Below are 15664 nucleotides of genomic sequence, written 5' to 3'. Positions count from 1 at the left end.
AAAGAATATTGAGTTACGTGGTGTTTAAGAGACTCTCATTGCAAATAAAGGGGGAGGTTTCTTCATCCGGTCAATAACAGCCAATAGCATGCTGCGGACTTGAGTTTAAAGGCAGTGTGCGTTTCGAGGTCAGTTTTCTGTGAAAGTCATGATGGATCGAGCAGCTCTCCGGCTGATTTTCTTGAGCGTCTTTCTCATCTCAGCCACTTCAGATCCTGTTAAGAAGGTGAGGGTCAAATTTTAGTTCAAGATGAAGACTGAGTCAAAATCAGGGTACAAAAACGTATAAATATCTGTACTTGAGATGAAGGTTCAAACAAATTATATATACTTATGTTGAATATACACTACTGTTCAAAAGTTTGAGCTCAGTAAGATTTTTTTTTTTTTTAAATGTATGCTTTTATTAATTAAGTGACCCTAAAGACAATTCTAATGTTATAAAATATTTATATTCCACATAAATGCTATTCATCAAAGAATCCTGATAAAAATGTATCACGTTTCCACAAAAATATTATTCGACACAACTGTTTTCAACATTAATTAATACATAATGTTTCTTGAGCAGCAAATCAGCATATTAGAGTGATTTCCGAAGAATCATATGACACTGAAGACTTGAGCAATGATGCTGAAAAAACTCAGCTTTGCATCACAGGAATGAATCAAATTTGTAAATGTGAACTTATTTTAAATTACAATAATATTTCACAAAATAAAAAAATAAAAAAATTAATGAAAATAAATATTAAATTATTATATTTATGATTAAATAAACGCATCCTCGGTGAGCATAGATTTCTTCAAAAAATATTTTTAAAAATACCAAACATTTAAACAGTAGTGTATCATGTATTTTGATTTAATATGATTTAGCGGTAACACTTTACAATATGGGTGCACAAATATGCATTAAATAATGCTTAACTAATGCACAGATAATCATGAGTTAATGTATAACTTATGATGAACTAAACCATTTATTAATGATTACTGCATCAGCAACTAATGAACATTTGATATGATTCAAAGATTAAGAAATCAATAAATTGTTATTAGTTAAATGTGTCATAATTTATTAATTACCTAATAACTTATTTTATTAACTAATGAAGTAAATTCATATGTTAATTACCACATTGGGTCGAAGCTATGCCTTTAATCTTCCAGTTGTCTGCTTTAATTAATCATTAGCTAATGATTTGTAAAGGTATCATTATGTTATGACTTCACTTGTTGAGGCACAGATCTATTAACTAATTGTTAAGTAATATGTCATTGTGGTTATAGATTTTGAATTATTTGGTTAGTCATGTGCCTCAACAAGTAAAGTCACACCATAATGACACCCATGCAAATCATTAGCTAATGATTAATTAAAGCAGAAAACTGGAAGTTGAAATGCATGTTTGAACCCATTGTGGTAATTAACATAAGAATTTACACTATTAGTTAATATAATTTGTCATTAGGGAATTAATACTTTATGACACATTTAACTAATAACAATTTATTGATTACTTAATCTATGAATCATATAGAATGCTAATTTGTTGCTGATGCAGTAATTGTTAATAAATGGTTTAGTTCTTCATGAGTTATACATTAACTCATGAATATCTGTGTATTTGTTAAGCATGAATTAATGCATATTAGTGTCACCGTATTGTAAAGTGTTAACGATTTAGCTTGTCATATAATCTATCTCTGTTGAATAAAACCACAACACAGTGTAAAAAGCCAACTATTTATTTTCTATGTTGACATATTTAACAGTGTTTTCATTTTGATTATTTTTATAATACTATTGTTGACAGAAAATATAATTTGAATTGACAGAACTATCTATCTAACTTTCTATTGCTCAGTTGTGTACACTGAGATACACTCATTGAAAAATATTTGTCTTTTAGTCCAAAGGCCTTTTCCCCATGCCATTTCGAGCAGTAAATGTTTGAGCAATCCTATGCAAAAAGGAGGAGTGAATGTGCACCAGCCAATCACTTTCTGTTCAATATGAGTATACTTTGATTTGTGTACTGCTGATGTCTCAACAGAAACAAAATGTGGATATATACAGCTTCTACATTAACTCCACGGTCACCAGTCGCTACGCCACAACAGTCATCACAAGCCGTGTTGCGAACACACTGAATGAATCTCAAGAGATCCAGTTTGAGGTCAAGATTCCCAAGAATGCCTTCATCAGCAAATTCAGAATGTGGGTAAACATGAGTAGTGTTATATAAGTAGAAATAAAAAGGTAAAGAAGCCATTTATAGCATGTGGGCGTCAGATCAGGTCCATCTAATAATGCAGCCAAACAAGAACAAAATATAGATTTAGAAATTTTTGTAATTTTCAATGTATTACAAGAAATTAATGATACAAATACTTTCATACAAACTAACATATTTATAACAATAACATATTTAGTGATGCTACCATTTGTGTGATGGATTTTTAATGCAATATGTCTGAGATTCAAAATGTAAGTTTCTAGGATATTAAGGAAACCTCATTGTGTCATGTTCTCCGTAGGACCATAGAGGGAAACACATATGATGGGGTTGTGAAGGAAAAAGAAGAAGCTCAACAGCAATACAATCGAGCAGTATCTCGAGGACAAAGTGCTGGACTGGTCAAGTACTGGAATTTTTTTTAATTAAGTCCATAAAATATGTATTTGTAGTATGTTTAGTAATATGCTGGGATTTATTTCTATTTCAGATCAGTTGGAAGGACTTTAGAGGACTTTAAAACTTCAGTGACAGTGGCTGCTTTTAGTAAAGTGACCTTTGAGTTGACCTACGAGGAACTGCTAAAGCGTCGCCTCGGCAAATATGAGCTACTCATCAATGCCCAACCGATGCAGCCGGTGGCTGACTTCAAGGTACATTAGTAGAGGAAACAAAGAAGAAATAGATAATCAGTTTTGATGGACAATATCTAATTATCTAATCACTGAATTCTAATGGATACATAAAAAGATGTTCTTTTCCTCACATTAGATGGATGTACACATCCAAGAGAAACCAGGAATTTCCTTCTTGGAGGTGAAAGGAGATTTGAGCACCGGTGATCTGGGCAATGCCATCAAAACCACCAGAGCAGACAAAGACGTAAGAGCTTAAATGAGGGTTAAAAACACAGTTTAGATGTTTTCATTTAAGCTTGTATGCTTCAAAAAAAAGGTTATCATATGACTAAACTGATGATTTCAGGCATGGGTGACCTTCTATCCCTCTCGAGATCAACAAACCAAGTGTAAAAGCTGTGGAGAAAATGGGTTGAATGGAGACCTACTCATAACATACGATGTGGAGAGACAAAATCCTAAAGGAGAAGTCATGGTACATTGTAAAATAACATGGATTATGAGAGTAAAATACGTTCTTGAAAAGTGGAGAGGATTTTGAATGACTGGCCAAGTAAAAAGACATCATTCATAATATACTTATTTTTCTGTTCTCTCAGATATCAAATGGCTATTTCGTCCACTACTTTGCGCCCACTGATGTTCCACGTATTCCAAAAAATGTGGTGTTTATCATTGACCGGAGTGGTTCTATGCACGGCACAAAAATGGATCAGGTAAATGTCAGCACTGAAAAACATATAATGACCTATGAAATTACATTGTTCAACTACTTTACACAATTGGTCTTTTGAGAGACAATTCTACTTCTCCAATGTAGGAGCAGTCAAAAAGTGCTGCAGTTGATCCATTTTAACTAAGCTTCCTCACTACCCATTTATCTATAATTTCAAATTAAGAAAATGTCTCGCGTTATGCATGTAACCATGGTTCTCCAAGAGGGAACGAGATGCTGTGTCCCCCTCTGGGGGACACTTTGTGGAAAGCTGCCAGTATGACCATTGTCTGAAGCATGTGTAAAACAAAAGTATAAAAGGGCACCTGCTGAATACGTCACCAACTCAGTTGTCTGAGGAGACGTAAACAGGCAGGCCGAAGGCATAGCGAGGGGAAGCAACGCCTCGTTCCTTCTCGGGGAACGTCTCGGTTACTTATGTAACCCTTGTTCCCTGAAGGAGGGAACGGAGACATAACGTCAGTGTGACTGACTAATGGGATCTCGCCCGAGAGCCCAATCACCTTTGAGTGTTAACAAAACAAGCCAATGACAGTTGGCGTGCGTGTTTCGCACATCAGTTTTTCGCTGAGGAGCCGAGACTGTGTGCCCCGGCCGTACAGCGGTGGTACAGCAACTGTGGCGACGGGACGTTACGTCTCCGTTCCCTCCTTCAGGGAACGAGGGTTACATACGTAACCGAGACGTTCCCTATCAGTCAGTCACGTTCGACGTAACGTCAGTGTGACTGACTAATGGGATCCCTTGGAAAACGTCACTATTGCTGACCCCTTCCAGTGCCCTGCGGAAGCCGGAAGTCCCCCCACACCAGTTGGGACGGAAGATAGGACAGGGCTTAGGCAGAGATGACAGCCACTGCTGTTCCCTACAGTGGATAACACTGGGAAAGCGCACTCCAAGTAGGGGAACGCTACGGAAGCCACATCCTGCATGAAGGAGGTACTATGTGGAGATTACACATATGGACTGGCCTAGGCAGTACTACATATGGAAGTCTCTGAGGTAGACTCAGCCAGCCTGGGGTGAGATCAATACACAGCAGAGACGGCAGAAGGTCTCTGCCAGGGAAAGACACGGGCTCACCGTGAGGGGAGCCGTACCGTGGAAAATACACATTAGGGATCACCCAAAGGGGAATCACTACACATGGGGACCTAGCCCAGCACAAGGGCTGACCTTGGGCAAACCTTGGGCAAACACACGAGTGCTGGACCTGGCGTCTGGCGCTCTGCCACGCCTGACTGCCGAGGGTGCAGGGGGAACTTCAATAGGGTTCTCCAAGGGGAACTGAACTGAGAAGCAGTAAAAGCGCACGTATCCGGTCCGTAGAGGAGAATGGCACAGCAAGCGTGATCGACACCGAGCGGGTCCTGTGTTACTGGCCACCTGAGGTGAGTATACGGGAGGACATGGGCTCTACACGGAGATTATAGAATCTCGCAAACGTGTTAGGTGTCGCCCAGCCGGCAGCTCTACAGATGTCTGCAATCGAGGCGCCCCGCGCCAATGCCCAAGAAGAAGCAACACCTCTCGTAGAGTGTGCTCTTACTCCGAAGGGGCACGGCAAGCATCGGGCCTGGTAAGCTAGGACTATAGCCTCCACTATCCAGTGGGCAAGTCTTTGTTTGGAGACAGCCTTCCCCTTCTGCTGTCCTCCAAAGCAGACAAAGAGCTGGTCTGAGGTCCTGAAGCTCTGCGTGCGGTCCACGTAAACGCGCAAGGCGCGGACGGGACAGAGCAGAGCAATGGCTGGGTCTGCCTCCTCCCGGGGCAGCGCTTGCAAGTTCACCACCTGATCCCTAAAGGGCGTGGTAGGTTTGGTAACTTTGGGCACATATCCAGGCCGGGGTCTCAGGACAACGTGAGAGTTCCCCGGCCCGAATTCTAGGCACGAATCGTCGACCGAAAATGCCTGCAGGTCCCCTACCCTCTTGACCGAGGCCAATGCTGTGAGGAGCACTGTCTTCAATGACAGAAACTTAAGCTCTTCTGACTGCAGAGGCTCGAAGGGCTCCTCCTTCAAGGCCGACAGGACCGAGGGGAGATCCCAAGAGGGTACCAGATGGGGGCGCGGAGGATTTAACCTCCTCGCCCCTCTGAGGAACCTGATGACCAAGTCGTGCTTCCCGACAGACTTACCGTCTACTGCATCGTGATGTGCGGCAATAGCGGCAACATACACTTTGAGGGTGGAGGGAGACCCATCTTGCAGGAAGGATAGCACGACCCTGATTGGGCATCTCCGGGGGTCTTCCCGGCGGGAAGAGCACCAATCGACGAACAGGTTCCACTTCAGCCTGTAAGCGTGTCTTGTAGACGGGGCTCTAGCTGAAGTGATGGTGTTTACTACCGCTGGAGGTAGCCCACCTAGAACCTCCGCGTCCTGTCCAGGGACCACACGTGGAGATTCCACAAGTCTGGACGCGGGTGCCAGAGGGTGCCCCCTCTCTGAGAAAGGAGATCCCTCCTCAGAGGAATTTGCCAAGGAGGGGCTGTCGCGAGGAGCATCAGTTCGGGGAACCAAGTCCGATTGGGCCAGTAAGGTGCCACCAAGAGGACCTGCTCCTCGTCCTCCCTAACCTTGCACAGTGTCTGTGCGAGAAGGCTCACTGGGGGAAACTCATATTTGCGTAGGCCCCGAGGCCAGCTGTATGCCAGCGCGTCCGTGCCGAGGGTCCCCTCGGACAGGGAGTAAAATAGCTGGCAATGGGACGTGTCTGGGGAGGCAAACAGGTCTACCTGAGCGTCCCCGAAGCATCTCCAAATCAGCTGGACTGTCTCGGGGTGGAGACGCCATTCTCCCGGAAGGGCGGGCTGACGTGAGAGCTCGTCGGCTGCACGATTGAGCTCGCCTGGGACATGAACGGCGCGAATTGACCTCAGATGCTTCTGACTCCAAAGGAGGAGATGGCGGGCGAGTTGCGACATGCGACGCGAGCGTAGACCACCCTGGTAGTTGATGTATGCAACGGTCGCAGTGTTGTCCGTACGGACCAGTACATGCTTGTCGTGTAGCAGTGATTTGAAGCGACGCAGAGCAAGCCATACTGCTAGCAACTCGAGGCAGCGCTGTCCAGAGCCCCGCAGCTGTGTGCCCATTGCACATGGCACCCCAGCCCATGGCAGAGGCATCTGTTGATACAACAACATGCCTGGACCACTTGCACTAGGGGCACTCCTGCCCGAAGAAAGGCAAGGTCCGACCATGGGCTGAAGGTCTGACGGCAGGCCGGGGTGACAGAGACCCGGTACGTGCCACGTCGCCATGCCCATCTCGGGACCCGGTCGTGAAGCGGTCTCATATGAAGCAACCCGAGCGGCGTGACAGCGGCTGCGGATGCCATATGCCCCAGGAGCCTCTGAAACTGTTTCAGTGGAACCACCCTCTTGCGCTGGAAAGACTCCAGGCAATTCAGCATTGACTGAGCATACTTGAGGCGTGCTGTGAGGTTGACCGAGTCCAACTCCATGCCGAGAAAAGAGATCCTCTGCAAAGGGGAGAGTTTGCTCTTTTCCCAGTTGACCCGAAGCCCCAACCGGCTGAGGTGACTGAGCACCTTGTCCCTGTGTTCGCACAACAGTGCTCGAGACTGGGCCAGTATGAGCCAGTCGTCGAGGTAGTTGAGAACGCGAATGCCTGCTTCCCTTAATGGAACAAGGGCTGCCTCCACGACCTTGGCGATGACACAAGGCGACAGGGCTAGCCCGAAGGGGAGGACCTTGTACTGATATGCTCGCCCTTCGAATGCAAAACTGAGAAACGGTCTGTGTTGAGGGAGGATCGAGACATGAAAGTACGCGTCCTTCAGGTCGATTGCTGCGAACCAATCGAGCGGACGGATGCACTGAAAAATGCGCTTCTGCATCAACATCCTGAACGGGAGCTTGTGAAGGGCCCTGTTCAGAACACGCAGGTCCAAGATTGGTGGTAACCCACCGCCTTTCTTGGGTACGATGAAGTAGGGGCTGTAGAACCACCGACGTACCCGTGGTGGGGCAGCGAGGTGGAGCACAGGGACCCGACTCGGAAGGCAGTGCGTCCCAGAGTGGGGTCTGAGTGTGCGGTGCAACATTTACCTGGCTCCACGGTTGGACAGGGGGCGTGGGAGAAGGCGAGCCAGTGGCGGAACAAAATGAAAAGGGAACAAAAGATTCTCCTCCCGGCCCTCCACTGGGGGAAGGAGTGGTGCGGTCACCATCTCCTAAAGAGCAGGATCCAGAGACTCCGGGTCGCCCGTCTCAGGGACGCCGCTTGCCCTGGTGCCTCACGGGCTTGGCAGGGGCGGAGACGAGCTGCGCCGCTTTCCCGCGGCCAGCTCCACGCTGTGGCCGTTGTGAAGGCTGCGGAGGTGGAGGCCGCAGGAGGGTGCCCTTGGCGACGAGCAGACGGAGGGGCTGCAGCCGGTTGGCTGGGTGGAGACAGCAGCAGACCGCCGGGGCAGGATATGACGAAACACCTGGGTCAGCCCCACCCTCGTGCAACTGCTTTAACGCCTTGGCCTGGTGGACTTGCAGGAGGGCCATGGCGTGCACTGTAAGCCTTGGCTGTCAGAGCGGACGAGAACTTACAGGCCCTGGACGGAAGGCGTGGATTACCCCTCCAAGCGGCGGCGCTTTGTGGACAGAGCTGCATGGCAATAGCGCGCTCGACTGGGGGGATCTCCACATACCCTTGGGCCACCCCACCATCGATGGTGGTGAGGCCGGAGGAGGGGCCAGGTCTGTTTCAGGCAGAAAAAGGTGCCCTCCAAGACCTAGTCACCTCCTGATGCACCTCCGGGAAGAATGGAACCGGAGGCGGCTGCCGGCGACCGGCCTGCGCCCCCAGGAACCAATCGTCCAGCCTCGAGCATTCGGGAGAAGGAGGCGGCCTCCAGTGCAGCCCGACGCTCTCAGCGGCCCGGAAAAGCATAGCAGTCAGCTCTGGATCTGACTCGGACAACGCCACTCTTCCTGACGGAGGCAGCGCGGGCGAATCATCATCTCCAGAGCCTAGCTCGCCCTCCGATGCGGCTCGTCCGGGAACACCAGATGGTGCGATGCGCTGGAGGAGTGAGAGGCCCGCGGAGATGCACTCGACGGGGAAGCTCTCACTGTAATCCTCAGGTCACCCTGACGATGAGCCGAAGTAGCCCTCCAAGAACCGGAGGAGCTAGAACGGGGCATGGCAAGGGGGATACCCCCCCGTTTGACGAGGAGGTTTGACGAGGAGGTGCTGTCTACTTACAACCCTAGCAGGGGAGACAGCACTGTCTCTAAGGGCTCAAGGAGACCGCTACTTAAAAAACTGTAAGCAGGGGAGCAATCACAGAGTTATCATACAGCTAGTCCCGCACAGCTAGCCTAAATAACCAGATAAACCTTCCGATGAGGCTGCCCAGACCACAAAGAGTGTGCTATCTACTTACAACCCTAGCAGGGGAGATAGCGCTGTCTAGGCGAGGGCTCAAGGAGACCACTACTTAAAGACCCTAAGAAGGGGTGCAGTAAATGAGCTAGCACATAGATATTCTTAGATAGCTACAGTGCTTTGCGAAAGTATTCATACCCCTACATTTTTTCATGTTTTGTTATGTTGCTGTCCCAGGCTGTGGCTCGGCCACTCTAAGCCACTCTTGCTGTGCTTAAGGTCATTGTCCTGTTGGACGGTGAACCTTCTGCCCAGTCAGAGGTTCTGAATGCTCTGGACTAGGTTTTCATTAAGGCTATCTCAATATTTTGATGCATTGAGCTTTTCTTCTACTCTTATGAGTCCCTCAGTCCCTGCCGCTGAAAAACAGCCCCAGTGCCCCACAGCATGAGGCTGCTACCAGCACACTTTACTTTTACCTGGTTTCTTTCTAACATGATGTTTGGAATTGAGGTGTATCCGACCAGAGAATATTGTTTCTCAGAGTCTGGATGTCCTTTAGGTGCTTTTTTGCAAATTCCAAGTGTGTTTTCATGTGTATTCACTGAAGAGAGGATTGAGTCTTGCCACACCACCAGAAAGCCCAGATTGGTGGAGCGTTGCAGTGATGTTTGTCCTTCTGTATATGTCTCCTATCTCCGCATATGATCATGGAGTTCAGCTAGCGTGACCATCAGGTTCTTGGTCAGCACACTAACCAAAGCCCTTCTCCATCAATTGCTCGGTTTGGCCAGGAGGCCAGCTCTAGGAAGAATCCTGGTTGTTTCAAACTTCTTCCATTAAGGGTAACAGAGACTACATGCTTCTGTGACCCTTCAAATGAAGCAGAATTTTTTTCTGAACTCTTCCCCATATGTGTGGCTTGATGCAAACCTGTTTCTGAGCTCTATAGGCATTATGTTACAACCACCTGACACTAGGTGAGGCAACAAAAAAGGGAGGCCACACATAACAGTAAAGTTAACATTTAATATTATTTAATCAGAAATTAATAAGATAATAATACAAAAAAATAAAATAATATAAATAAATACATAAAGGTGTAAAGGAAAGAAAAGCAATCCAGGCTGAAGAGGAAAATATGAACTGCTGTCCAAGGTTTTATCCCCAACCCAAACACAGGTGTTTCTGATGCACGCTCAAACCACGGAACAACTCCACCTAGTGGACAAATACAGAAACATCTTGGGCCGAAACAATTGCAAAACCCTAGAAGAAATTTTTTGGATAATCTTGCAGCGTTCTGCATTTCCATGCTATAAGAACAAGGATTTTGGTATTTCTTTAAATTAGTAACAAAACTGTCCATATCTGTTAAATGTGAGAATGCATCCATAATAGAGAAAGAATAACTTCCAGATCTGCTGACATGTTTTTCTTTAGACTTGTTTGGCACTGCTGAGGATTTTAAGTGATCTTGATGAGGATGACCACTTTGGATTGATCACCTTTGACAGTGAAGTTAGCTTATGGAAGCGTGAGCTCCTCCAAGCTACTGAGGCAAATCTGAAGAATGCGAAATCTTTCGTGAAGGAGATCAAAGATAGAGGAGGTGAGTTAGAGCACATACATAAGGAGTAAGAAAGTTGTACCTCACAGTGACACAACTATTTTTGGTCTTCCTTTAGCCACGGACATAAACGCTGCAGTTCTAGCAGGAGTGGACATGATCAATCGACATCCACGAGAGGGAACAGCCTCCATCCTGATCCTGCTGACTGATGGAGATCCCACTACAGGCATAGATTCACACTGACAAACACGAGCTAATGAAACTGCACCATTAATTGGTTTAATTGAAGATGAGTGACTAGAATTGTCTGCCCGTCTTGACTGGTGTTATGGTTATAGAGGCCCCTCCTCAAAGCCGAGGCCCTAGGCAATCGCCTGCTCTGCCTATAGCTAGCGCTGGCCCTGGCCCCTAATGAACAGCATGCATAAGAAAGCGAATGCACGCTTTTGTGAACATCAGAGACTGCACACGATCACAGATTGCAGGCTTCCCACCCGAAACAGCCCCTCCCCCCACAGGCTCAATTTGCTTTCGCCCCCCTCAGAAATATAAATGTCCCCCCAATGTAGGTTCCCTAGCGCAGGCTCTGAGCCAGCTTCATGAATAGAACAATACTTTAATTGCCATCCTATAATAATGAGGGTTTATTAGCAGACCTGTTTATAAAGGTTTTTAGACCTAATTGAAATAATTGTAGGACCAATGGATTATTATCATGACCAATTTGGCTCCTATATTTGTCAGTAAGAGAGTAAGGCAGGAATACAAGAGAATACAATAAGAAATATGAAATTGCCTAATGTGTCCATTGCTGATCCTTCAAATAACTCAAAAACATCAAATTATGATTTTTAAACAGGTGAAACCAACAAAGAGAAGATAATGGGCAATGTGAAAGAGGCCATTGGGACAAAATTTCCCCTCTATTGTCTTGGTTTTGGATATGATGTTAACTTTGACTTCCTGACAAAAATGTCACTGGAAAATAGTGGAGTTGCTCAGAGGATTTATGAAGATTCAGACGCTGATTTACAGCTGCAGGTGGACTACAGACGATCAGCTGAGAATTCATCTTTAATGCTGAACGATTCTGTCTTTGAGCGCATTTAAAGTTTGTTTGATTTTTAGGGCTTCTATGAAGAAGTTGCCGTCCCTCTCCTCTCTGATATTCAACTTAAATACCCAGGAGGGACAAACCTTACCAAGACCAGCTTTAGCTTGTACTTCAATGGCTCTGAGATTGTGGTGTCAGGACAAATAACAGACAACAGTGTGGAGAGTTTCACCACTGAAGTCATCGCAGTATCAGTAAGATCTTCACTCATCTGTGTAGTGGCATATTATTAGGATCACTGGCCCATTGTGTAGGAGATTTGAAGCTTTGTTTTTATAGAAGGTTATGGGTGAAAGTGGTCCTGACAGAATTCCTGATGAAAATGTTCACCAGTATTATTATTTCTGAGCAGAAAGGCAACAATGTGACGTATCAGGACACTATAATGACAAAAGACCCCAGTGATGTTCCACCTGAGAATGAAGATTTTATGCAGAGGTTGTGGGCCTACCTTACAGTGAAGCAGCTCCTGGAGAGACAGTAAGTTTATGAGTGAATTGACATTCTGTGTTTTAATTTGGACAATGAAGGCATCTTTCTGTCTCAGGGTGATTCTTAAAGGACAAGAGAAAGAGGATGAAAAGAAAGAAGCACTCAAACTCTCCCTGAAATACCAGTTTGTCACTCCCCTCACCTCTATGGTTGTTACGAAGCCACAGGAAGGTGACGTGGAAGTTGCTGACAAACCCAAAGAGGGAGAAGCACCACCCAGACCTCCAGGTGAGAACTGGAACGTTGTAGAAATTGGAAACAAAAGTGTACAAACATTTGACTTTTAACATTTGATTTTATATACAGCACAATAACCACAGTGACGATATGAAACATTATGTATAAAAGTATTAATCAAGATTGCATTAACTGTATCATAGGTTAAACATTGCAGGTAATAAAATATGATTAAAAACACTACTTATATAAAACACTCTCCTGTATAAGAGTCATGAACTTCAAAGATTTAGTTATTGTATTTATTGTTATACACTTAGATCACTTGTGAAAAGTTCTAATTTAATATTGTAAAATTTTTGTCTTTACAAAATATTTCATCAGCATAACAAAAAAATTAATTAATAAAAGCAACAGTTGAGCTGACATGATATTTAAGCCTGATATTTTTCACTTAATGTAAAAAATGAGTGCAGAATCTTGTGTTAATGATTCTTTGTTTTAGAATGTTCACAAGTTTTAGAAAGTTCAACTTTGACTTTAACAGTTTAACAGTTTTTAACACTTTTCTCTTTCTTTTTTAATTAGTGATGCACCCCCATCCTAAATCTCAGAGTCGCTTATTAGGTAAGTATAAAATGGTGAACTAACAGTTCATGTACACAAACAAATGCAGAAATTTAGATTAGTCACAATGAAACGGCAGTAACCTCAGATATTTATTGCTGCATTGTGACACACAAGAAAATGTAGGGTGTGGATTTGGTTTCGTCCATTAGTTGCTGATTGAATTTTGAGATGAAAACCAACGTCTTTACCATCTTCTTCAACACCAGGGAAGGGCTAGGGTCATTGGAGAAGACCTGCATACGTTGCCAGAGAGAAATCTGCTGTTTTCACTGGAAGATTCACTTATGATATTTGAATTAAAAATTATAGATAGATAGATAGATAAACCTGGGTATTTAGTGTGAATTGAGAATTTAGTGTGTGTGTATGTACATTTGTTTTATATCTCAGCATCAGGATACGGTGGTGGTGGTGGTGGTGGTGGTGGTAGTGGTAGTAGTGCTTCTCGTGCACTTCATCGTCATCGTCAAGGGTTCCGTGGTACGGCAGGTATGGAAAACGGAAATTGCAACCTTATTATATAGCTTCCATAGTGTTCACACCAAGTAGTATTCAGTTTACCATGATGATTAAGGCTATCCCTTTTTGCTTTGAAACCCCTCTGTTTTTAAAAATATAGGAAAATGTAGGTATGTGGTTTGATTTCCTTTCTGTTATGCATTTGTTACATGTATTTGCTATCAACCAGATTTAATAATGAATAAACACAGCTGTCATGTGCATATAATGTATGTTTTGTGTAGTTTTCAATTTTTGCATTATTGTACTTCATAAGAAATGAAAGTATTTTATTGTCTATATAATGCCCAACTTTCATTTTTCACAGTCCCAAGCTCTGCATTTCTGGAAACTGATGGTATGTATTACATTGTACCATTCTTTTCCCAAAAACCTTTAATAATAATAATAATAATTTCACTTATTGATAAACTGACTCAGCATGAAAAGTGCCTGTATTTGGCTTTTTAATGACTAAACCTCTTGTTTTTTTAGCTAAAAGCCCAACAGTTCTGAGGAGGGTAACGGTTCTTTCTACAGTGTCAGGTACATAAAAAGCTCTCAAACTTAATTATTATAAAATTATAGAAAAATGATGATGCTGTATTTGGTTGTGTTTTGTCTTAGCTCCAACAGTTCGTAGCAATCGTTTCCTGCTGCCTGTTGTTGGTCAGTCTAAGCCACTCTGTTTTGACGTTCCTGTTCCTCACAAACTCAGACTCCTACAGGATTCAGCTTCAGGTTACTACTACACATTTACTACATACACATCCTTTTAGAAGTCATCTTTTTTCTTGAATTAAATGTTTTATACATACATTTACTGTGTGTCCTAGAGTTCTCTATGAATGGAGAATCCATGACTGGACAAAATGGATTCCATCAAATTACTTTTCATTACAAAACAAACCATCATCTGACTATAAACACAATGTCTATCAGATACCATGACGGCCAGAATCAAGTTGAGTTTTTGTGGCGCCAGGAACCGATTCAACACAATACTGAGGGGTAAATACTACTCAAACTATACGTGTTTCACTAAACTTGTGTAAGAGAAAGAATTCACTCATCAGCTTCTCTGTTTTATCAGCGTGTCTCTGATTCTACGGAGCAATGAAATAGACGTCACCATGGGAAATATTCACGCCGTTATTCTTCTTCATAAGGAAAAAAACGACGTGTTTCTGTGGCCTGCTGTTCGGCAGCAGCTAAAAGATGTCAGTTTGACAGGCATTTTAGGTAAGAATGCTTCACTTATTAAACATTTATGGATGTATCAACAATTTAGCAATCAAATAGTACATTTTGATTTGTAACTTGCTTTAATTAATAAACCAACATGGGTTAAATAACTGTGGATAATATTAAAGGAAAAACTGATGCTTCATATGAGGAGATTCAAGGATCACAAACACCAACTCTAAAGATAAATGACCAGGAAGTGAGCGGGAGCTGGTACGTGATAAACAATACGTACACTGCTGATTTTTTTCTCATATTATACATTTGTTTAATCTATGAATGTGTCTGTAGGGAGGATGTCACAGACTACAGACTTTCTTCAAAGCCGGTTATCAAATGCTGGCTTGTCTCGTTCTACGCTGCGATGCAGAGAGACATTTCTGATTTTACTGTCACTAAGCTGTAGAGTTCAAAGCTGGCAAATGATAAACTGAGACAGCGCATGTTTCTATGTAAAACACTTGCTGATGTTTGTGTTGAGTGTATTTTATTTCTGTCATTGACAAACATGATATCTCAGACATGACACAAACCTCAGCATTTCAATAAATTCATCAATATAAAAACAATGTGTTAGAATCTGGAATTTTATTTTAACACTAACAATAACACAAATGATCCCTCTTTAAAATCTAAATGATTGTAAATAATGTGCATTTTAGGATTGAGGTTTAATTGAATAAACATTTCTGTCCATTAAACGCTTAAACATTTGCCCAAATATGATATATCACAACACGTAACATCTACCACGTCTAACATAATATTCATTACTAGCATGTCCAGGTGAAACATACTTGTTTACATTAGCAAGTGACATAAATGTATTTTTTAGAAGTTTTAAGGTTTTATTTCACTGTAAAAAGTGATAAGTTGACTTAACTTAAAAAAATTGAGGAAACCCGTTACCTTAAAATTTTTAAGTAAATGATCATTTAAAAAAATAAGTTAATTGAATTGTCAAGTTC

General features: G+C 43.3%; 1 protein-coding gene across 1 annotated transcript; it reads left to right on the top strand.

The window, feature by feature from the left end:
- Window positions 1–88: 88 nt before the first annotated feature.
- On the top strand, window positions 89–15265 carry LOC131549903 (inter-alpha-trypsin inhibitor heavy chain H3-like). Its single transcript, XM_058792477.1, has 22 exons — window positions 89–226; window positions 2061–2224; window positions 2545–2649; window positions 2734–2896; window positions 3015–3125; window positions 3228–3356; window positions 3481–3597; window positions 10411–10579; window positions 10656–10766; window positions 11400–11581; window positions 11669–11848; window positions 12007–12134; window positions 12202–12374; window positions 12912–12950; window positions 13344–13442; window positions 13780–13809; window positions 13947–13997; window positions 14079–14192; window positions 14288–14462; window positions 14545–14693; window positions 14825–14909; window positions 14988–15265. Exons 1-22 carry the CDS (start codon window positions 149–151, stop codon window positions 15100–15102), a joined length of 2667 nt encoding a protein of 888 aa, XP_058648460.1. The 5' UTR covers window positions 89–148; the 3' UTR covers window positions 15103–15265.
- Window positions 15266–15664: the final 399 nt, after the last annotated feature.

This window comes from Onychostoma macrolepis, chromosome 11 (genome assembly GCF_012432095.1).
Source record: "Onychostoma macrolepis isolate SWU-2019 chromosome 11, ASM1243209v1, whole genome shotgun sequence".
Lineage (NCBI taxonomy): Eukaryota > Metazoa > Chordata > Actinopteri > Cypriniformes > Cyprinidae > Onychostoma > Onychostoma macrolepis.
The sequence above is the reverse complement of the archived record's forward strand: the minus strand, read 5'-3'. Positions and strand labels throughout refer to the sequence as shown.

Excerpts from the sequence above, each read along its gene's own strand:
- LOC131549903 (XM_058792477.1), top strand. The coding sequence starts at position 149 with ATGATGGATCGAGCAGCTCTCCGGCTGATTTTCTTGAGCGTCTTTCTC. Across the intron at positions 227-2,060 it reads CTTCAGATCCTGTTAAGAAG|AAACAAAATGTGGATATATA; the intron begins GTGAGGGTCAAA and ends ATGTCTCAACAG. Across the intron at positions 12,135-12,201 it reads AAGCAGCTCCTGGAGAGACA|GGTGATTCTTAAAGGACAAG; the intron begins GTAAGTTTATGA and ends TTTCTGTCTCAG.